The sequence below is a fragment of the Somniosus microcephalus genome, chromosome 22, assembly GCF_052327205.1.
Source record: "Somniosus microcephalus isolate GS21.2 chromosome 22, FLI_Smic_1.0, whole genome shotgun sequence".
NCBI lineage: Eukaryota > Metazoa > Chordata > Chondrichthyes > Squaliformes > Somniosidae > Somniosus > Somniosus microcephalus.
The window spans coordinates 48,682,754-48,707,178 of record NC_141008.1 but is presented as its reverse complement, the minus strand read 5'-3'; the positions used below and the strand labels follow the sequence as shown (position 1 = coordinate 48,707,178).

Genomic DNA, 24,425 nt, shown 5'->3' with positions numbered 1-24,425 from the left:
CAGTTTGTGCACAGCAAGCTCCCATGAGCAGTAATGAGCTGAATGACCAATTCCTTTGGTTTCAGTGGTATTGTTTGAGGAAGCAGTGTTGGTCAGTAGCAGGAAAAGTCACCTGCTCCTCTTCAGAGAGTGTCAGGGGATGTCCACCTGAGCAGGCAGATGGGACCTTGCTTTAACGTCTAATTAAATGGAGGACATTTAAGAACATAAATAGGAGCAGGAGTAGGCCATTCGGCCTCTCCAGCCTGCTCGCTATTCAATAAGATCATGGCTGATCTTCAACCTCATCTCCACTTTCCCACATTATCTCCATATCCTTTGATTCCCTTAGTGCCCAAAAATCTATTGATCTCAGCCTTGAATATACTCAACAACTTGAGCATCCACAGCCTTCTGGGGCAGAGAATTTTAAGATTCACCACCCTCTGAGTGAAGATACTTCTCATCTCAGTCTTAAATGGCCGACCCCTTATTCTGAGACTGTGACCCCTGGTTCTGGACTCTCCAGCCAGGGGAAACAGCCTCTCAGCATCTACCCTGTCGAGCCCTCTAAGAATTTTCTGACAAAGCAGCACTCCCTCGGTATTACGTTGCATGCAATGGGAGCCCGGATTATGAACTCAATGCTGGTGTGAGGCTCGCCCAGAATGGAGTATACTACCACTTAATCTAACATGGGACAAAGATCGAGGAGTAAATCTCATCCTGGCCACTCTCGCTCGCCACCTTGTTTATGGCCTATCTTGGTCTTGCTAACCTGCTAATGCAAGGGTAATGGGTGTTGGAGAGCCAGCACCTGGAGAGACATAAAGGGTGTGGGGGAAGAGCTCCAACAGTTAATTCACATGGAGAGCGTGGAGCCAGATCATTGTACATTGACACTTCCATATGCAGCAGCTGAAACTGCCTCTACCCTCTGTTTCAAAAATGTGAATACTGTTCTATTTGCAGGTTGGAATGTTTCTGTGTCCACAAACACCTCTGTTAAAGTTTTCATCCTCATGTTCAAATCCCTCCATGGCCTTGCCCTCTCCCGCTCTCTAACCTCCTCCAGCCCCACAACCTGCTCCTCAATCTTTGGCCTCTTGTGAATCCCCTGCTTCCCTTGCTCCACCGTTGGCGGCCGTGCCTTCTGTAATCCAGGCCCTAAACTCTGGAATATAAACAGAAAATGCTGGAAATACTCAGCAGGTCAGGCAGCATCTGTGGAGAGAGAAACCGAGTTAACGTTTCAGGTCGATGACCTTTCGCCAGATCTTGAAATTAATGTTGGAGATATAACCGGTTTTAAGCAAGTAGAGAGGCAGGGAAAGGTGGGGTGGGGAGGGGAGGAAAGAACAAAAGGGAAGGTCTGTGATGGGGTAGAAGACGGGAGAGATTAAATGACAAAAGGGATGATTGTACAAAGCAAAAGGAGATGGTAATGGGACAATTAAACTCTGGAATTCCCTCCCTTAGCTTCTCCACCACTCTTTCCACCTTTGATTCTGCTTAAACCCGACCTCTGACCAAGCTTTTGTTCCTCTGGCTTGGTGTCAATCTTTGTCTGATTACGCTCCTGTGAAGCACCCTGGGATGTTTTCCTATATTAAAGGCGTTCTATGTGCAAGTTGTTTTATTGTTTGGGGGGGCCCTCCCCCATCCCCCGTTGTTCGTTTACACACCCCGCCTTCTCACAATATCATTCAATCCCTTCCCTCTCCAGCAACAATCCTGTGTCTCTTGCAGCCTATTACGTTGTCCCTTTTCAAATAACCTTCCTTGCTCACTTATTCCCTTACCTCGATTACTCTTGGGGGGGGCTGCTCCATCCACCTTCCCTTGGTCCTCTAACCCTCTTGTGTGTATGCCTGGTTTTGGAGATCTCACTTACCCTCTGTAGCATAACGCTGTAAATTCCCATGCTCTGGAATCCCCGTGTGTAGTAGAGGATATTAATCCAGCTGAGAGCCAGAGCCACAGCCAGTGCTGCCACGTATAGATCCATGCCTACCCACCGTAGAATGGCAGCGCCGAGCACCAACCCAGCCTGGAAAAAGCTGAAAGAAAAAACTTGCATTCATATAGCGCCTTTCACGACCACCGGATGTCCCAAAGCGCTTTACAGCCAATGAAGTATTTTTTGAAGTGTCGTCACTGTTGTAATGTAGGAAACGCGGCACCCAATTTTCCACACAGCAAGCTCCCACAAACAGCAATGTGATAATGACCAGATCATCTCTTTTTGTGATGTTGGCCAAGTGATAAATATTGACCCCAGGACCCTAGGGAGAACTCTTCCCGCCGCCCGCTCTTTGAAATTGTGACTGTGGGACCTTTTACATCCACCCGAGACGGCAGCCGGTTTAACATCTCATCTGAAAGACGGCACCTCGGGCAGTGCGGCACACCTTTGGTGGAACGTTACATACACTACAATCCTCCCTTTTTAGGTTAACAGTATATATATATTCCCATTAATATAACATCATAACATATATACAACTTTATGTAAAACAGTTCACAGATTCAGTCTCTCTGGAGGCTTCCTGACTGTCCGGATAATGCCTCGGTGGTGTAGTAGTTTTCGGTGGTGTAGTAGGTTCTTCTGGCAAGGTCGATTCTGCTTGAAGGACAGTGCCAGGTTCATCTGATTCCAGTATTACCGGATCGGAGGTAGATGCTCTGGGTATCTCTGCTTCAACATTAGGCGTATAGAGTTGTGGAGTAGGTTGGCCCTTTGTGGATGACTTTATGATCTGGTCAACATGGCGCCTTATTATGCTTTCACCAATGTCCACGGTATACATCAGCGGTCCTAGCCTTTTTCCAATAGTTCCAGGCTGCCATTTCTCGGTACGGTAGTCCCGGGCCAAAACTTGTTGACCTATCTGGAAGGTTCTAGTTGGCCTTTCATTCATGCCTTGAAATTGTCGGTTCTCTACGTCCCTTCTGACGTTTGGCTTAATCAAATCCAGCCGGCATCTTAGTCTTCTATTGAAAAACATCATGGCGGGAGTTTGGTTTGTGACCGCATTTGTTGCATTCCTGTACGGCAACAAGAAGTTATCTACCTTATGTTATAGATTTATGTCTTCATTACCCATGGCCTTTATGGCCTTCTTGAAGGTCGGGATGGTATGGGGCGGACGTGTAATGCTTAACCCCATTGCTTTTGAAGAACTTCCTGAATTCTTCGGACACAAATTGCGGTCCATTATCAGAACAGATCTGTTCCGGCAGCCCATTCCTGGCAAATATGGTCCTTAATACTGTGATGGTTTTTTCCGTGGTGGTGGAGGACATCTTTATTACCTCCGGCCACTTGGAGTGTGCATCCACCGCGATTAAAAACATTGAGTCCATAAATGGACCAGCAAAGTCGATATGTACCCTTTGCCATGGAGATGAGGGCCACTCCCATGGATGCAGAGGAGCTTGTGGTGGGGCGTTTTGGACCTTCTGGCATCCTAGACAGCTCTTGGTTATTTCTTCGATGTCTCCATCAATACCTGGCCACCACACAAACGCTCTGGCTAGGTTCTTCATTTTCACTCCACCCAGATGCCCCTCGTGAAGCTCCTTTAGCACTTTATGCTGGAGTTTGGGTGGAATCACCACTCTAGATCCACACATCAAGGTTCCTCGGCACACTGACAGCTGTTCTCTTCTTTGCGAAAATGCTGGCAACATTGGTTCGCCATGTGCTGGCCATCCCTCCACCGTTAAATCGTAGACTCGTGAGAGAGTCGGGTCATTTCTTGTTTCCTTTTCGATCATAGAATTTGTTACTGGTAGACATTCCACTATGGTTGAGTGGAACATCTCCACTGTGTCCACTGTAGTCGCCTCTTCTACCACTGGCAACGGTAGGCGTGATAACCCATCAGCATTTCCATGCTGTTTGGACCTTTTGTATTCGATGTCATATTGGTGTGCCCCTAGTAACACGGACCACCTCTGTAGCCTTTGCGCTGTCATAGTGGAAACGGCCTTGTTAGGGTTGAATATGGATACCAACGGCTGGTGATCTGTCAGCAATGTAAACTTCTTGCCCTGCAGGTAATGATTGAATTTCTTTACTCCCCACACAAGGCTGAGAGCCTCCCTATCTATCTGAGCATAATTGCGCTCAGCGGAGGTCAATGATCGGGATGCAAATGCGACTGGCCTTTCCGAGCCATTTGGCAACTTGTGTGAGAGTACTGCTCCAATACCATAAGGGGAAGCATCACAAGCTAGACGAAGAGGTAGCGTTGGATTGAAGTGAGCCAACACTTCCTCAGAGGTGATCAATGCCTTGCTTTTGCGAAAGGCCTTCTTACAGTCCTCGCTCCACTTCCATGGTACCTCTTTCCGCAACAGAGCATTCAGCGGGTGCAGCACCGTGGATAGATTTGGCAGAAACTTATGGTAATAGTTAATCAACCCCAGAAACAACCTCAACTGTGATACATTTTCCGGAGCGGGGGCCTTCACGACAGCTTCGATCTTTTCAGGTGACTTGTGCAGGCCCTCTTGGTCAATGACATGACCACAGTACGAGATCCGTTTCTGGAAGAACTCACATTTCTGGCGGTTAGCTCGAAGGCCATATTCCTTCAACCTGGTGAGCACCAGTTTCAAATTTGTGAGGTGTTCCTCCTCGTCCTCTCCCGTAATCAGGATATCGTCCAAGTAACACTGAGTGCTTGGAATACCCTGTAAGACCTGCTCCATGGCCCTCTGCCAAATTGCTGGAGCCGAAGCCACTCCAAAAACCAGTCTATTATATCGATACAAGCCTCTGTGCGTGTTGATTGTGAGATACTGGCGCGACTCTTCCTCGACTTCCATCTGTAAGTATGCTTGCGCCAGGTCTATCTTGGTGAAGTGTTTCCCGCCAGACAATGAAGCAAAGATATCCTCAATCCGCGGAAGCGGGTATTGTACCGTGTGAAGCACCGGATTAACTGTGATCTTGAAGTCTCCGCAGATGCGGACCTTTCCCGGTCCCCCTGGCTTGTTACTCGACGAAGGCTTCATGGCGGGAACAATGGGCGTGGCCCACTCACTCCAGTCCACCTTAGACAGTACCCCTGAACGTTCAAGCTCTTCCAGTTCTGCCTCCACAGCAGGTCGTATCGCGTAAGGTACCGATCTGGCTTTGAAAAATTTTGGGCTTGCATGTTCTGCAATCTTGATTTTTGCCTTAATTCCTCTCAGTATTCCCAGTCCCTGCTGGAATACCTCTTTAGCCTCGTCCAATATTCTGGACAATCGTTCAGGTTTGACATCTTTCTTTCCGGAATCTACCGTCATTGTGTTTAGGGAGTGCCAGTCTATCTTTATTTTCCTGATCCACTCCCGCCCCAGAAGTGGTGGACCTCCCTCGGGTAGTACATATATGTCCATTCCTTGGTGTTCTTTGCCCTTGTGTCTCACCTTGACTTTTATCTTTCCGATGGGGTATACTTTATGCCCCGTGTATGTCTGCAATACTATCTCCGTATCCCGTAGGGGAATATGTTTGAATAACTTTTTGTAATCTTGCTTATTCATGACCGTCAACGCCGATCCAGTGTCCACTTCCATCTTCACTTGGACTTTTGCAATCTGTAGTGTGACCCAGATAGTTTGTCGGTCAGTTTCCTTACTCACATTGTGAATCCTCAGACTACCCAGTTCCTTGCTGTTGGAGTCTGAATCCGAATTCTGTTCATCTGAACTCTTCCCAGTCACCTTATGTACCTTTCTGTACTTCTTCTGCGGTGACTTATTGTTGCTGGTCTTCTTTCCTGACCGGCATACTTTAGCTATGTGACCAAGCTTGCCACATTTTCTACATTCCTGGTTTTTAAACCAGCATTGGTTCTGGTCGTGTGTTGTCTTCCCACAACGATAACATTTCGTTGTACCCGAAGTCATTTGATCCACGCTGAGTACCGCTGTCTTCAGCTGCATCTCCGCCGTGCCTCTCGCTGTGGCTTCGTGCGATGCTGCAATAAGGACAGCCTTATCAAGTGTAAGATCGTTCTCTTCGAGCAGTCGCTTTTGTGTTTCTTCCTTCGACATCCCACACATGAACTTGTCTCTCAGTGCCTCTGTCAGATTTTCCCCAAACTGACAGTATTTTGCTAGCCTACGCAGTTCAATCAAGTACTCCGCATTGCTTTCCTCTTTTAGTTGCGTTCTCACGTAAAATTTAGATCGTTCCGCTAACATCAGCGGTGTGGGGTTCAAATGATCCTTCAGGACAGCAACAATATTAGCGAAAGACTGATCCGCCGGTTTAGCTGGTGATAGAAGATGCTTCAATAGCCCGTATGTCTTCGCACCCATTGAGTTTAGTAAGGTTAGAGCTTTATCATAATTTGCTATCTTATTGTGGTAAACCACGTTCACTATTGTATCACTGTTAGTAGTTAGCACTGTTCACCACTGTTCGTTATAACTGTATCACTGACCACTATTGTATCACGGTACGAGGTCGCCTCTTGCCACACTGCTATACCTGGGATGACCACTGCCGACTCCGCCTTGGCTCCACCCACCAGGCCAGGTATAAAGGTGAGCGACTGGCTGGTATTCCTCCTGCTTGGATCGGATCACCCACGAGAGTGGGCTCTGTTATTTAGTCAATAAAAACCTTTAGTCACCTTCGTAACTCTTCGCCTTTTATTGGAGGAATTGATAGGTATATCAATTTTATTGACTAAATTTAATGATGTCCGACAACGAGTCACAACCGGCGGAGGAGCCACCAGCGCAGCTCCCAGGAGCACAGCCACACCAGCCAGCTTGGCTGCGAGCCCTCAGACCGCCGTACCTGGACCTGAACCCACGAGCAGCAAACTCAGCCGCAGACTTTAAACACTGGCTGGTCTGCTTCGAATCATACCTGAGAGAATCCAGCGTCCCTCAGGCATCCAAACTAAGTGTCCTGCAGGCACAACTGAGCCCGAGAGTATACACTCTCATCGAGGACATGACTACCTACGAGACCGCCATCAACCTGCTGAAACAGAAGTACCGGACCCCGGTAAACTACATGTACGCTAGGCACCTCCTAAGATCACGGCCGCAACAGCCAGGAGAATCAGTAGCCGAATTCTCACAGGCGCTATATGCACTCGCCAGGAACTGTGACTTTAAATCGGTGTCGGCAGCCGAAAATACTGAAGATAATATCCGCGACGCATTCCTGAAAGGCCTACGGTCCGAGTACTCACGGCAAAGACTGCTGGAAGCTAAAGACCTCAGCATGGAAAAAGCTGAAGCCCTCGCTATCTCCCTGGAAGTGGCCCACCAAGATCAGGAAGCATTCACCAGGTACTGCTCGCGACCCTGGGACTCGGGCCCGACCCCTACCACAGCACCCTTCCCAGCGCCGCCCCCGGGACCTACCTCTGCGTCGGCGTCCCGGACCCGACCGGCCCTGCCACCCCCGGCACCGGCCCCGACATCGGGCATCCGCGATCGGGCCGCCGGCTGTTTTTTTTGTGGCCAGGAGAAGCACCCGAGGTCGCGCTGCCCAGCCAAGAACTCCATATGTAGAACCTGCCTGAAGAAAGGCCACTTCTCCAAGGCCTGCAGGAGCGGATCCTCAGAGGCCAGCAGTGCCGCATGCGAACTATGGGGGCGGCCATCTTCGTTTAGGGCAACTGAGGCCAGCATCCCCACACATGAGTCATGGGGGCGGCCATCTTTGTTTAGGGCAACTGAGGCCAGCATCCCCACACATGAGTCATGGGGGCGGCCATCTTTGATTAAGGCAACCGACCCCAATAGTGCCTCATGGGGCCCTACCTCGTGGGAGACGCCATTTTACTCACCACGCCCGACCGCCTCGCCCGCAGATGACAACGACTCGCTCAGCTACACACTAGCTTCCGTCACCCTGGACCAAGCCCGCCCGCACCATCTGTCCAAGTCAATGATGGACATCAAAGTGAACGGCCACGCCACGACCTGCCTGTTCGACAGCGGAAGCACGGAGAGCTTCATCCACCCAGACACGGTGAGCCACTACTCCCTCTCTGTCCTACCAACGCGCAGCCGAATCTCGATGGCATCGAGGTCCCACGCCACGGACATCAGCGGCTACTGTGTCGTGACCCTGTCGGTTAAGGGCACGGAGTATAAAAACTTTAAACTCCTCGTCCTCCCCCATCTCTGCGCTGCCGTCCTACTAGGGCTGGACTTCCAATCCCACCTCCAAAGCGTAACCCTAGCATACGGTGGACCCCTCCCCCCACTCACAGTCAACAACCAGCAAACGTTAAACCGCCCACCGCGTAACACCTGCAGCCTCTCCACCCTCAAGGTCCCGCCACCCTCTCTGTTTGCTAACCTTACCCCTGACTGCAAACCCGTCGCTACCAAAAGCAGGCGGTATAGCGCCGGGGACAGAGCCTTCATTAGCTCTGAGGTGCGGCGCCTCCTGAAAGAGGGCATTATCGAGGGGAGCAGCAGCCCCTGGCGTGCCCAGGTCGTAGTCGTAAAGACCGGCGATAAAAACCGCCTGGTCATCGACTACAGCCAGACCATAAACAGATATACCCAGCTGGACGCATACCCCCTCCCCCGCATATCTGACATGGTCAATCAGATTGCACAGTATAAAGTATTCTCGACCATCGACCTGAAGTCGGCCTACCACCAACTCCCTATCCACCCTGAGGACCGCCAGTATACCGCCTTCGAGGCGAATGGGCGCCTATACCACTTCCTTAGGGTCCCCTTCGGTGTCACTAATGGGGTCTCGGTCTTCCAAAGGGAGATGGACCAGATGGTTGACCAGAACGAACTGCAGGCTACATTCCCCTACCTAGATAACGTCACTATCTGCGGCCGCGACCAGCAGGAACATGACGCGAATCTGGAGAAATTCCTCCGTACGGCCCAACGGCTGAACCTCACCTACAATAAGGAGAAATGCGTGTTTAACACCACGCGCCTTGCCATCCTCGGCTGCGTAGTGGAGAACGGAATCATCGGCCCCGACCCAGAAAGAATGCGCCCCCTCATGGAGCTACCCCTCCCCCACTGCCCTAAAGCACTTAGGAGAACCCTGGGGCTTTTCGCCTACTATGCCCAATGGGTACCCAATTACGCGGACAAAGCCAGACCCCTCCTGAAAGCCACTTCCTTCCCCCTCACGGAGGAGGCGTGCGCGGCCTTCTCCCTCATTAAGGGAGACATAGCCAAGGCCACGATGCACGCAGTGGACGAGTCCATCCCCTTTCAGGTGGAGAGCGACGCCTCCGACTTCGCCTTAGCCGCCACCCTAAACCAGGAGGGGAGGCCAGTGGCCTTCTTCTCAAGGACCCTACAGGGCCCCGAGATCCGACATTCGTCGGTCGAGAAAGAGGCCCAGGCGATCGTGGAGGCAGTACGGCGCTGGAGGCACTACCTGGCAGGCAAACGATTTACCCTCCTCACCGACCAGCGTTCGGTGGCTTTCATGTTTAATAACAAGCTGAAGGGCAAAATCAAGAATGACAAGATTTTGAGATGGAGAATCGAGCTCTCCACCTACGATTATGAGATCTTGTACCGGCCAGGCAAGCTGAACGAATCCCCTGATGCCCTTTCACGAATGACATGCGCCAGCGCGCATATCGATAGGCTTCAGACCCTCCACGACCAGCTCTGCCACCCCGGAGTCACCAGACTCTACCATTTCATTAAGGCCCGCAACCTGACCTACTCCATCGAGGAGGTCAGGACCATGACCAGGAACTGCCAGACCTGTGCGGAGTGCAAACCGCACTTCTATAGGCCGGACCGAGCAAGCCTGATCAAGGCCACCCGCCCCTTCGAGCGCCTGAGCATCGACTTTAAGGGGCCCCTCCCGTCCTCTGACCGTAATGTGTACTTCCTCAACATCGTTGATGAGTACTCCCGTTTCCCCTTTGCCTTCCCCTGCCCCGACATGACCAGTAGCACGGTCATTAAGTGCCTGAATGCCCTCTTCGCCTTGTTCGGGTTCCCGAACTATATACACAGCGACCGGGGCTCCTCCTTCATGAGCGAGGAACTCCGGCAATTCCTCCTAGAGAGAGGTATTGCAGCAAGCAGGACCACCAGCTACAACCCCAGAGGTAACGGTCAGGTGGAAAGAGAGAACGCGACGGTATGGAAGGCCGTCCTCTTAGCCTTAAAGTCTAAGGGCCTCCCAACCTCCCGCTGGCAAGAAGTCCTCCCGACAGCGCTGCACTCCATCCGGTCATTACTTTGCACGGCCACTAACACCACCCCCCATGAACGAATGTTCGTTTTCCCCAGGAAGTCGACTACGGGAACCACTCTACCAACCTGGCTGACCGCCCCGGGGCCGGTCTGGCTGCGGAAACACGTGAGGACCCATAAAACGGACCCCCTGGTCGAGAGGGTGAACCTCCTGCACGCCAACCCCCAGTACGCCTACGTGGCGTACCCAGACGGGCGGGAGGACACTGTCTCCCTACGAGACCTCGCACCCTCAGCCGATCCGGAAACACCGCCACCACCCCCCCCAACCTCAGTCCAGGTAGACGGCATGCCGGAACCCCACGAGCCCTCGCCGACCACGCAAACACCAGCATCAACACCGGATAAGGCACCAGCACCGGATAAGGCAACACCACCGCTGCGGCGATCGGAGAGGCTTACGAAGCCTCCGGACAGACTGACCTACCAGAATTGGTAGTACACTTCACCCCGCCGGACTTAATTCTAAACAAGGGGTGAATGTGGTAAACCACGTTCACTATTGTATCACTGTTAGTAGTTAGCACTGTTCACCACTGTTCGTTATAACTGTATCACTGACCACTATTGTATCACGGTACGAGGTCGCCTCTTGCCACACTGCTATACCTGGGATGACCACTGCCGACTCCGCCTTGGCTCCACCCACCAGGCCAGGTATAAAGGTGAGCGACTGGCTGGTATTCCTCCTGCTTGGATCGGATCACCCACGAGAGTGGGCTCTGTTATTTAGTCAATAAAAACCTTTAGTCACCTTCGTAACTCTTCGCCTTTTATTGGAGGAATTGATAGGTATATCACTTATTGACCTTACAATATATCTCGATGCGTTCTACATACGTGGCCCAATCTTCCACATCGGAATCGAAATCGTTGATGTTACCACGCTTAGGCATCTTCACAATCTTTCTGAGAACAACAACGAAATTTTTCTTTACTTTTTAACTTTTTTTTTCAAAAATGGCGGTTTCCCGCGCTTATCTTCTTCCCCGCCTCCGAGGATGGCGGTTTCCCGCGCTTGTCTTCCTCTGGCGGGGTGGGTAAGCTTTGCCCTCGGGCGACGACTGCTGGCTTTCGGGTTTCGCAGCCTGCGCGCCGGCTTCAGTTTATTCTGAAGCTCTCCCGCTCGCTTGGGCTCTGTCTCTCCCTCAGCGGCTTTCAATCGCGCCTCCCCAGCCCTCTCGCAGTCCGGTCCTTTCCTCCCCCGGCTGCGGCTGAGTTCTCCGCGGTTTTATTTATTTATTTCTTCCCGCGCCTTACGATCCCGGTCGCAGCGCCTCGCGGCCTCGGTAGCTGCCCGGCCTTTTTCGCCGGTCGCGGTCGAGCTGTCTCCCGACGCTGTTGCGTCTCCCAACCCGCTTGTAGCCCGGTCTCTCACACCGGCTGCGTTCCCGCTTGTAGCCCGGTCTCTCACACCGGCTGCATTCCCGCTTGTACCGCGGCTTCCGTGCCCTACGCTGCCCCAGTCTCAGCGTCTCTGGCCCCGACTTCTGTCCGGCTCCTTTCCCCCGACCGTGGTCGAGTTCACCGCCCTTATCCTCCGTTTCTTTTTATTTCCCCCCTACTCACAGTCAACGTGGCCGACTTGCTTCTCGTGGCTGATCGGCTCACTCACCACCGTGACAGAAGGGACGATCACTGCCTGTTGCTGAAGGAAGGCCTCGTGTCTGAATTCTTCCTTCTTCCTTGCTCTGCAGACTCGAGTCTTCTCTCAGCAGAACGACGAGGGCGGATGCCTCTTCTCGACGCTCGTTAACTGCTTCGGATGTATCGCTGCCACAGGGTAAGATCGAACTCGTCGCCACTGTAAAGTCTGTGTGTTATATGGCGAATTAATACACAGACTACAAGAGTAACTTTAACAGGACTTTACTATTCGAAGGTCAGGGCGAATCTGCCCAATAAATCCTTACACAGCACTTATATACCGGTGTGGTCACCACCGGTATTACAGTATACAGTAACCAAGATAAAGTAGTGCAACCCTTAAAATAGTTCTCTTAAAGGTGGAACGTTACGTGCACTACACCTCATTTCTGTAATCATTCTCGTAAATCTTTTCTGCACCTCTCTAAGGCCTTCACATCCTTCCTAAAGTGTGGTGCCCAGAATTGGACACAATACTCCAGTTGGGGCTGAACCAGTGTTTTGTAAAGGTTCATCATAATTTCCACACTTTTGTACTCTATACCTCTATTCATGAAGCCCAGGATCCTGTAAGCCTTTTTAACTGCTTTCTCAACCTGCCCTGCCACCTTTAGCGATTTGTGCACACATACCCCCAGGTCTCTCTGTTCATGCACCCCCTTCAGGATTGTACCATTTAGTTTATTTTGCCTCTCTTCATTCTTTCTACCAAAATGTATCACTTCACACTTTCAGAGTCATAGGGGTTGATTTTCATTGATCCGTGGAGTTGGGATTGGAGGCGTGCAGGGGGTTAAAAGTCCCGAATTCGGGGGTCCCGACATCATCCCGCCCCCAACCCGCCTCCATGTAAGTTTCAAAGGAGGCGGGTACTGGCACCGCACTGGGACCCGCCTACCCGAGGCGGGAAGGGATTAGTGCCAATTAACTGCCTGTTAACAGGTAGTTAACAGGCAGTTTTTAGCCTAATCCCTATTTTAAAGCTTGAAGTGTGGGATGCCCGATGGCTCCAAACCACGGCAAGTTAGAGGAGTCGAGCCGTCGGGTTGAAGGACTTGGAGGGGTCGAGATGTCGGTGTTCAGGTGAGTGATGGGTGGATGAGTGCAAAGGTAAGTGTGTTTGGTGTGTCTAAAGTGTGTAAAGAAGTTTAAATTAACTGTACTTACCTTTTCAGCCTTCCTTCCTCTAGGTTTCGGGAGTCCATCATCTAACCGGCACAGAAAGCAGAATGGCTGCGATCTGTCAAAAGTGACAGCCTGCAGCTTTTGTGCCAGTGAGATTTCTAACTGAGTCTCTGTAGAAGGACTCAGGTTAGAAGTAAGACTGTCCGTGTTTGACAGCTTCAAACAGCAGTGAAACACTGATATTTCATCTGTCAAAACATCTTGACAGATGAAATTTCAGTCTTGTGATGTCACTTGTTGCCGGGTGGCCCTTAAATGGCCTGCTGAGCCCGCTGGGCGGGCTCAACAAGGTCAATCAAGTTAAAATCGCGTGGATTGGCCGTATCTTGATGGAGGCGAGACTACAACCCCGAAAGTTGTAGTCCCACCTCCTTCCCGACTTCTGAATGAAAATCACCCCCATAGAGTCAGAGTCATACAGCACAGAAAGAGGCCCTTCGGCCCATCGTGCCCGCGCCGGCCATCAAGCCCTGTCTATTCTAATCCTATTTTCCAGCTTGTATGCTATGGCATTTCATGTGCTCATCTAAATGCTTCTTGAATGTTGTGAGGGTTCCTGCCTCTACCACCCTTTCAGGCAGTGAGTTCCAGATTCCAACCACGCTCTGGGTGAAAAAGTTTTTCCTCAAATCCCCTCTAAACCTCCTGCCCCTTACCTTGAAACTATGCCCCCTGTACACCTCAATCAGGTCCCCCCTCAGTCTTCTCTGCTCTAAGGAAAACAACCCCAGCCTGTCCAGTCTCTCTTCATAGCTTAAACGCTCCAGCCCAGGTAACATCCTGGTGAATCTCCTGTGCGCCCTTTCCAATGCAATCACATCCTTCCTATAGTGTGGCAACCAGAACTGCACACAGTATTCCAGCTGTGGCCTAACTAGCATTTTGTACAGCTCCATCATAACCTCCCTGCTCTTATATTCTATGCCTCGGCTAATGAAGGCAAGTATCCCATATGCCTTTTTAACCACCTTATCTACCTGTCCTGCTGCCTTCAGGGATCTATGTACATGCACACCAAGGTCCCTCTGATCCTCTGTCCTTCCTAGGGTCCTACCATTCATTGTGTATTCCCTTGCCTTGTTAGTCCTCCCAAAATGCATCACCTCACACTTTTCAGGGTTAAATTCCATTTGCCACTGTTCTGCCCATCTGACCAACCCGTCTATATCGTCCTGTAGCCTGAGGCTTCCCTCCTCGCTATTTACCACTCCACCAATTTTCGTGTCATCTGCAAACTTACTGATCAGACCTCCTACATTCATATCTAAATCATTAATGTAAACTACAAACAGCAAAGGACCCAGCACCGATCCCTGCAGTACACCACTGGACACAGGATTCCAGTCACAAAAACAACCTTCGACCATCACCCTCTGCCTCCTGCCACTAAGCCAATTTTGGATCCAATGTGCCAAATTGCCCTGGATCCCATGGGCTCTTACTTTCTTGACCAGTCTCCCATGCGGGACTTTGTCAGAAGCCTTACTGAAGTCCATGTAGACTACATCAACTGCACTACCCTCATCCACACACCTAGTCACCCCCTCGAAAGATTCAATCAAATTGGTTAGACATGATCTCCCCCTGACAAAACCATGCTGACTATCCTTGATTAACCCTTGCCTCTCCAAGTGGAGACTAATTCTGTCCCTCAGAATTTTTTCCAATAATTTCCCTACCACTGATTTTAGGCTTACTGGCCTGTAATTCCCTGGTTTATCCCTACTACCCTTCTTGAATAATGGTGCTACGTTAGCTGTCCTCCAGTCCTCTGGCACCTCCCCTGTGGCCAGAGAGGATCTGAAAATTTGTGTCAGAGCCCCTGCAATCTCCTCCCTTGCCTCACACAGCAGCCTGGGATACATCTCGTCTGGGCCTGGGGATTTATCCACTTTTAAGCCCACTAAAACTGCTAGTACCTCCTCCCTCTCAATACTAATTTGTTCAAGTATATCACAATCCCCCTGCCTGATTTCTATGCCTACATTGTCCTTCTCCATAGTGAACACAGATGCAAAATATTCATTTAAAACCTCACCCACATCTTCCGGCTCTACGCACAGATTGCCACTTTGGTCCCTGATGGGCCTTGCTCTTTCCCTGGTTATCCTCTTGCCCTTAATATACTTATAAAACACCTTGGGATTTTCCTTTATTATGCCCGCCAGTGTTTTTTCATGCCCCCTCTTCGCTCTCCTAATTTCTTTAAGTACCCCCCTGCACTTTCTATACTCCTCTCGGGCTTCCACTGTTTTTAGTCCTTTGTATCTGCCAAAAGCCTCCCTTTTTTTCCTAATCCATTCTTGTATACCCCTTGATACCCAGGGTTCCCTGGGCTTGTTGGTCCCACCCTTGACCTTTACGGGAACATGTTGGCATTGTACTCTCTCTATTTTCTTTCTGAAAGACTCCCACTGCTCTGATGTGGATTTTCCTACAAGTAGCTGATCCCAGTCCACTTTGGCCAGCTTCTGCCTTATCATATTAAAATCGGCCTTCCCCCAATTTAGAACCTTTATTTCCGGTCCATCTTTGTCCTTTTCCATGACTACCTTAAATCTCACGATATTATGGTCACTGTCACCAAAATTCTCTCCTACTGACACTCCTACCACTTGCCCGGCTACATTCCCTAGAATTAGGTCCAGTACCGCCCCCTCTCTTGTAGCACTTTCTACATGCTGGCTCAAAAAGCTCTCCTGGATGCACTTTAAGAATTCTGCACCTGCTAAGCCTTTCACACTCTGACTATCCCAGTTAATATTGGGGAAGTTGAAATCCCCTACTATTATTACCCTATTATTTCTATAGTTCTCTGAGATTTGCCTACATATCTGTTCCTCTATCTCCCCTGACTGTTTGGGGGCCTATAGTACACTCCCAGCAAAGTGCTTGTCCCCTTTTTGTTTTTATGTTCTACCCATATGGCCTCATTAGAAGAACCTGCTAAGATATCATCCCTCCTTACAGCAGTAATTGACTCCTTGATTAATATTGCGACACCCCCCTCTGTCTCGCCTGAAGATTCTATACCCCCGGAATATTGAGCTGCCAGTCCTGCCCCTCCCTCAACCATGATAGCAAAAATATCAAGCTCCCATGTGTTCATCAACACCTTCAATTCATCTGCCTTACTCGCAAGACTCCTTGCATTAAAATAAATGCCATCCAGCCTTGCCATACTCCCTTGTGCCATTACATATTTGCTCTGCCTTCCAGGCTGACGTGTTTTTTCCACTATATTTGGCTGTGCTTCACCCCTTACTATAGATCCACTCCATATCCCATCCCTCTGCCAAGTTAGTTTAAACCCCCCCCAACAGCACAAGCAAACCTCCCCGCGAGGATGTTGGTCCCGTTCTGGTTCAGGTGCAACCCGTCCGACTTGTACAGGTCCCACCTTCCCCAGAAGCAGACCCAGTGATCCAGGAAACTAAAGCCCTCCCTCCTGCACCAACTCTTTAGCCACTCATTCATCTGCTCTATCTTCCTATTCCTATACTCACTAGCATGTGGCACCGGGAGGAATCCAGAGATTACAACCTTTGAGGTCCTGCTTTTCTGCGTTAAGAAAAAAACCATAGTAACAAGAGCGAGATGAAAGATGAATAAATTGTAAATTATAAATATCTTAATGCAATCTTAGAAAAAATATACTGACCAACCTCCTGGGCATTTCTAGCCTTTTGTTTCTTGTTTCAGATTTCCAGCACGCGTGTATTTCTGTACTGGGGGTAGATTTGCCCTCTTTTGCAAACAGCAATTCATACCATAAAATGGAATGACGATATGCAGAGTGAGGTACGGCGACACGGTCTGACCATGACGTGGGAGGGCAGTTACAGACGCGGAGTGCTCGGTCTGTGGTGCTCCTGTGCTGGCCAGAAGGAGGCGCACACGAGCGTCCTTTTGCAGCACTCTCTCTCGAGGTTGTACATTCAAGTCTTGGCGTTGGGCCTCGAACTTTTACCTTTTTTTGTCAACAATAGAATCTTGCATTATGGGTTAATGGCCAAAACGAAAGATTTAGCATTAATGAGAGAAACTCACAACAGGATGTGGAACCAGGCGTCTGTCATTAGTGATTGGAGGTCAGAGAGTCTCAACTGGGTTATCATCGCTATCTACAAAGATTAAAAAACATTTTGTTGGGTTTTAATTCAAATGATACCAACACAATGCAACCAGAACCAACAGAGCCGACCTCACTAAAACCAGCCCGACCCGCCAAAGCCCAGCCCGCCAAAACCCATCTAATAAAACTTAACAAATCGAACCGCGCTCAATTTAACAAATCCAACTCAACATAATGAAACCAACCGAATTAAGCTCACCAAATCCAAACCAATGCAAACCAAACAATGAACCTTAACATGGTACAGCAAAATAAAGCATAACCTAACCCCATATTATTATGCAAATAACCGAATCAAACTTACAATGCTCCAAAACTGCAGCATAGCACAATATAAAATATACTAGAATGCAACATATTAAAGACTAGTTCCACACAACCAGGTACAACTCAACAGATATTCTAGGACAGAATCAAAACCACCACAATGCAATATACTGTAGCTCAATTAAATGTAACATAAGAATCAGGAGCAGGAGTCGGCCACTCGGCCGCTCGAGCCTGCTCCACCATTCAATAAGATCATGGCTGATCTTCGACCTCAACTCCACTTTCCCGCCTGATCCCCATATCCCTCGATTCCCCTAGAGTCCAAAAATCTATCGATCTCAGTCTTGAATATACTCAACGACTCAGCATCCATGGCCCTCTGGGGTAGAGAATTCCAAATATTCACAACCCTCTGAGTGAAGAAATTCCTCCTCATCTCAGTCTTAAATGGCCGACCCCTTATCCTGAGACTGTGACTCCCTAGTGCTAGACGCTCCAGCCAGGGGAAGCAGCTTCTCAGCATCTACCCTGTCAATCCCTCCAAGAATTTTCTGACAAGGCAGCACTCCCTCGGTATTACGTTGCATGCAATGGGAGTCCAGATTATGAACTTGATGCTGGCGTGAGGCTTGCCCAGAATGGAGTATACTACCACTTAATCTAACATGGGACAAAGATCGAGGAGTGAATCTCATCCTGGGCCACTCTCGCTCACCACCTGGTTTATGGCCTATCTTGGTCTTGCTTACCTGCAAGTTTCAATGAGATCACCTCTCATTCTTCTAAATTCCAGAGAGTATAGGCCCAACCTGCCCAACCTCTCCTCATAGGACAACCCTCTCATCCCAGGGATCAATCTAGTGAACCTTCGTTGCACCGCCTCCAAGGCAAGTATATCCTTCCTCGGATAAGGAGACCAAAACTGTGCACAGTACTCCAGGCGTGGTCTCACCAAGGCCCTGTACAATTGTAGCAAGACTTCCTTACTCTTATACTCCAACCCCCTTGCAATAAAGACTAACATACCATTTGTCTTCCTAATTTCTTGCTGTACCAGCAATTTATGTAACACCACACAAAAAAAATGATTTTATACTTACTTCCATGATAAATAAAACACCAGCCCATAAAAAAATGAAAATTTGTCCTCTGAGTTCCCATGACGTGGTTCTGACATTCATCTGAGATGGAGACTGAAAATACAAAATGTTCACTATTATAAATATGATGGCCACAAACTGCATGTGTTTATTTTTGATAGGCAAATAGACTCCATTATAATCTGTTATATTTTAGAGTGGGGCGGAGTTCTGGCAGGGTGGGTCACCTCATCCCTAATCCCGACCCTCAAACTCCACCCGACCCTAACCCCAACCCTCAAACTCCACCTGACCCTCAAACTCCACCCGACCCTAACCCGACCCTCTAGTGTCAGCTGTGGCTCAGTGGGTAGCTCTCTCTCTCTGTTTCTCTGTTTCTCTCTTTCTCTCTTTCTCTTTCTCTCTCTCTCTCTCTCTCTCTCTGTCTCTCTCTCTGTCTCTCTCTCTCTCTCTGTCTGTCTCTCTCTCTCTGTCTGTCTCTCTCTCTGTCTCTCTCTCTCTCTCTCTCTCTCGCTGTCTCTCTCTCTCTCGCTGTCTCTCTCTCTCTGTCTCTCTCTCTCTCTCTCTGTCTCTCTCTCTCTCTCTCTGTCTCTCTGTCTGTCTGTCTCTCTCTGTCTCTCTGTCTGTCTCTCTCTCTGTCTCTCTCTCCCTCTCTCTGTCTCTCTCTCTCTCTCTCTGTCTCTCTCTCTCTCTCTCTCTCTGTCTCTGTCTCTCTCTCTGACTCTCTCGCCTCTGAGTCAGAAGGTTGTGGGTTCAAGTCCCACCCCAGAGACCTGAGCACAAAAATCTAGGCTGACACCCCAGTGCAGCACTGAGAGAGCGCTGCGCTGTCAGAGGTGGCGTCTTTCAGATGAGACGTTAAACCGAGGCCCCATCAGCCCTCTCAGGTGGGTATAAAGGATCCCATGGCACTATTTCAAAGAAGAGCAAGGGAGTTCTCCCCGCTGTCCTGGGGCCAATATTTATCCCTCAATCAACATCACTAAAACAGATGATCTGGTCAGTATAACATTGCTGTTTGTGGGAGCTTGCTGTGCGCAAATTAGCTGCCACATTTCCTACATTACAACAGTGACTACACTTCAAAAATACTTCATTGGCTTTAAAGCGCTTTGGGACATCCTGGGGTTATGAAAGGCGCGATATAAATGCAAATCTTTCTTTTCTTTTTAGAGGAGCTACTTACCTTGGTTACAGGAAACTGGTTATAATAAGTAGCAGTGAAAGTGATCACGTACGACATATACAGAAAGCAGCTGGCAATGAACATGCATCTTGCAAAATTCCCCCACTTCTGTTCGAGCAGAGTGTTCAACGGTTCCACGGACAGCAACATGTGACGGTTCTGAATGGGGCAGGGAGGGAAAGAAATAGTTAAACCCATTTTGACGCTGTGCTGTGAAGTGTTAACCAGAGCGTTTTGTGCCCTGCGAGTTGCTGGGAGTGCGAGCTGATAACAGGGCACCTGGGGCCTCGGTGAATGACGGGACCAAGAGTCTATCACCTTAACCCAGGAGATTTAAGGATTGAGAAAGAAACAGAGTGAACGACGGAGAAGGAAATCGGGTGAATTGGAGTCAAATCAGGTACAGAAAGAGAAATAAAGAGAGGGAAAGAAAGATTGGATTAAGAGAGAGAGAGAGAAAAAAGAGACAGAAAGGAAAAGTACAAAAAAATTAACAGATTGCTAGCTGCAGGAGTGAGAGTCCACAGTTTTGATTGTTCCCTTTCTGGGCCGGAGAGGTTGAGCAGCATTGCAGGATCACAAACCTCCTCATTAAAAAGGTACTTACGCTGTTGATTGCCAGCCCTAACTTTCTGTGGCGAGTGACATGAATCTTGTCATTCATGTGGAAATGACTTATGAAATAATACTGGGCGGCCTGCAGGTGGTGCTGTCCAGGGAGAGTATAACTACTCGGGCATGGGCCCAGCTTGCTCAGGACATTCTTTAACAGGGACTAGTAAAGGACACAACTAGATCTCCATGTTGAAAAACAGTTGATTAAAGCCTTGTTTAATACTTAGACCAAGTGCCTAGTAGTTTTCTTACGTCAGCGAGTTTAACCGGCAATTAACGTGTAATCGCAGCAACGTCACGAAACTGACGGGGGCGGTTGAGGGCGAGCAGCCATTTTAAATAGTGACCTATTTAAGTTCTGTTGGGTTTGAATGGGCTGGGCTGCAGCTTCTGCTGATACCCTTGTTGTAGCTTCGACTGGGATGGTAAGGTCAGGAGGACTGGGCAGCCACCGAGGCCCTAAGCTCTGAATTCTCTTCCCTAAGCTCTGGAATTCTCTTCTCTCTCCGCCTCTCTCTCCTCCTTTAAGACGCTCCTTAAAACCTATCTCTTTGACCAAGCTTTTGGTCACCTGCCTGAATATCTCCTTTACAATAGCAAAATACTGCGGATGCTGGAAATCTGAAATAACAACAGAAAACGCTGGAAAAACTCAGCAGGCCAGGCAGCATCGATGAAGAGAGAAACAGAGTTAACGTTTCAGCTCTGGGACCCTTCATCAGAAACGTTGACTCGGTTTCTCTCTCCACGGATGCTGCCCTGGCCTGCTGAGTTTTTCCAGCATTTTCTGTTGTTATTTCTGAATATCTCCTCCTTTGGCCCGATGTCAGTTTTTTTTGTCTGATTTACGCTCCTGTGAAGCACCTTGGGACGTTTTACTACATTAAAAGCGCTGTATAAATGCAAGTTGTTGTTATTAATTAGCATGATGGATTTTTGCCTCCTCTAGATGGGCATGGATACAGGATTTCCCAATGGGTCCTGTTAGGATTGGGTTGACTATAAGGTAGACTTGATTCAGATGTTAGAATGGTCTCAACTGACTTTGAGCTGATGGCAAATAATTTGACAATGTTCTGGTTGTTCTCTGGGGCTCAGTCGATTGTTGGGTTTACATATCCCTACCGTACCTAGATAAAGGTAACGTGTACAGTCCTGGGCACCACACCTTAGAAAGGATAGATAGGCCTTGGAAGGAGGGCAGCGCAGATTCACCAGACTGTTACCGGGGCCCCAAGGGTTAGAATGTCAGGAGAGATTACAATAAACTAGACTTGCATTCCCTGGAATATAGAAGGTTAAGGGGTGATTTGATTAAGTTTTTTAGGATTTTGAAAGGAATTGATAGCGTAGCTAGAGAGAAACTTTTTCCGCTGGGTGGGGGGAGGGGGGGGGGGGGGGGGGGGAGGTCCAGGACAAGGGGACGGAGCCTTAAAATCAGAGCCGTGCCGTTCAGGAGAGAAGTTAGGAAACACTTCTTCACACACAGGGCGGTAGACGTGTGGAACTCTCTCCCACAAGAAGCAGTAGATGCTGCGACTCAATTAATCATTATACTGCATCTGCCATACTTCTGCCCAATCACCCAACCTGTCCAAATCATACTGGAGCTTCTCGGCATCCTCCTCACAGCACACATGCCCACCCAGCTTTGTGTCATCTGCAAACTAGCAGGATATGGAGCCAAGGCAAGAGAATGAAGTTAAGATACAGATCAGCCATGATCTCATTGAATGGCCTCACAGGCTCGAGGGGCTGAATGGCCTCCTCCTGTTCCTAAAGGAGCAAGGCTGAGGGAGGAGATGAGATAAATTTTGGAAATAATGAGTAAGCAACAGTGGTTCAATGAAATGGTATTTAGGCAAGTTTGAAACTGTAGATGGAAAGGATGATGGAGGCAGGTAAATCGTTCCTGCTTTGAAGTCCTAGGAAAGATTGAGTTTGTTTAGAGGACAGTGTGATGAACCTCAAGGAGCTGTGCGCAAGGATGGCCCAATATCAGCCAAGGAAAGGGAAGCTTGAGGGAAGCAACACCCAGAGTAACGTCTGCAAAACGAAGACAGATGAAGGTTGCGAGGAGGCGAGTGACATTGGAGGCTTGAGGTGAGCGAGGAACAGCCTATCAGATAATTGCCCGGGAGCGCGACGAGAGATGATAAACTGGTGGACGCATCGATAAATTCAAGCAAACTTGCCTGGATTTTAGTGTTAAACACGACGATTTTCAGAACGGAATTGTTTTCGAAGGTGTCCACGCCCGTGATATTGTAGAGCGAAGAGGAAATTGGCCCGTAGGCCCAGTCCGTGATTTTTCTCGAAAGTTCTCTGTGCTGCTTGTCTTGCATTTCTCTTCTGAGAATATTTTTGAAGATCTGCAAGAACATAAAACGTCAAGGCCATCCGTTAACCGTCACGTCCGTTCAGCAAACAGTCTTTACAAGGCTTGGCCTGGTCGGCAGACGCCCTGCTGCTGGGTCAGAAGGCTGTGGGTTTGAACCCTGAACCCATAGCTGAGGCCGGCACTCCAGTACAGCACCAAGAGAGGGCTGCGATGCAGGAGGTGCCATTGTCCGACTGAAATCGATGATGTGCAGGGAATTCTCCCGGTGTCCTGGCCAACACTCCACCCTCAACCAACTCCGCCATAAAGAGACTTACTGGGTCTTTCATCTTGTTGCTGCTTATGTTAAAACGGCTGCAGTGCTTGCCTACGTAACACTCCATCCCACTCCCCAACATCTGTCTAAGGCTGAACCACACTGTTCGCAACCTTGGTGTCATATTTGACCCTGAAATGAGGTTCCGACCACATATCCCGCAGCATAACAAAGACCACCTACTTCCACCTCCGTAACATCGCTCATCTCCACCCCTGCCTCAGCTCATCCGCTGCTGAAACCCTCATCCATGCCTTTGTTACCTCTAGACTTGACTATTCCAACGCACTGCTGGCTGGCCTCCCACATTCCACCCTACGTAAACTTGAGGTCATCCAAAACTCTGCTGCCCCGTGTTCTAACTCGCACCAAGTCCCATTCGCCCATCACCCCTGTGCTCGCTGACCTACATTGGCTCCCGGTTAAGAAGTGCCTCGATTTCAAAATTCTCATCCTTGTTTTCAAATCCCTCCATGGCCTCGCCCCTCCCTATCTCTGTAATCTCCTTCAGCCCCACAACCCACCCCACCCGAGATATTTGTGCTCCTCTAATTCTGCCCTCTTGAGCATCCCTGATTATAATCGCTCCACCATTGGTGGCCGTGCCTTCTGTTGCCTGGGCCCTAAGCTCTGGAATTCCCTGCCTAAACTCCTCCGCCTCGCTACCTCTCTTTCCTCCTTTAAGACTCTCCTTAAAACCTACCTCTTTGACCAAGCTTTTGGTCACCTGTCCTAATGTCTCCTTATGTGGATCGATGTCAGATTTTGTCTGATAATTACTCCTGTGAAGCACCTTGGGACGTTTTACTACGTTAAAGGCGCTATAGTTGTTGTTGTGCGTCTAAAGTAGATCACAGTATAAAGCGCATTAAAGACCGCTGGCTCCCGGTCCAGCCACGCCACAAGATTAAGATTCTCATCCTCGTGTTCAAATCCCTCCATGGCCCTCGCCCCTCCCTATCTCTGTAACCTGCTCCAGCCCCCTACAACCCTCCGAGATCTCTGCGCTCCTCCAATTCTGGCATTTATTGTCCGTCCCTAGTTATCCTCAGAAGGAGGTGGTGAGCTGCCTCCTTGCTGGACCACCCCAGAGGGGCAGCTAAGAGTCAACACACATTGGTGTGGGACTGGAGTCACGTATAGGCCCAGACTGGGTAAGGATGACAGGTTTCCTTCCCTGAAGGACATTAGTGAACCGCTTGGGTTTTTACGACATTCCGACGGCTTCAGGCTCCATGTTACTGATCCGAGTTTGGATTTTTTTAAAGTGAATTCAAATTCTCAAACTATCATGGTGGGGTCAGAGCTCCCGTTCTCTGGAGTACTCGACCAGTGACATCACCACTACCAGATCTCTCTCTTAGCCCTTTAAGGTTTAGATATTAACGCTTAACTTCCATATTAAAGTACCTCCAGGA

At 49.3% G+C, this 24,425-nt stretch overlaps 1 protein-coding gene across 1 annotated transcript in view; it reads right to left on the bottom strand.

Annotated features, from left to right (window-relative positions):
* LOC147102282 (transient receptor potential cation channel subfamily V member 3-like) overlaps positions 1-24,425 on the bottom strand; it is a 96,406-nt gene that overhangs the window by 22,552 nt on the left and 49,429 nt on the right. Inside the window, exons 7-11 of the mRNA XM_085964673.1 lie at positions 22,546-22,722; positions 19,736-19,894; positions 18,550-18,642; positions 17,095-17,168; positions 1,874-2,039 (exon numbers count right to left, since the gene is read on the bottom strand). Coding sequence (XP_085820799.1) covers positions 1,874-2,039; positions 17,095-17,168; positions 18,550-18,642; positions 19,736-19,894; positions 22,546-22,722 — 669 coding nt within the window. The remainder of the gene's footprint in view (positions 1-1,873; positions 2,040-17,094; positions 17,169-18,549; positions 18,643-19,735; positions 19,895-22,545; positions 22,723-24,425) is intronic.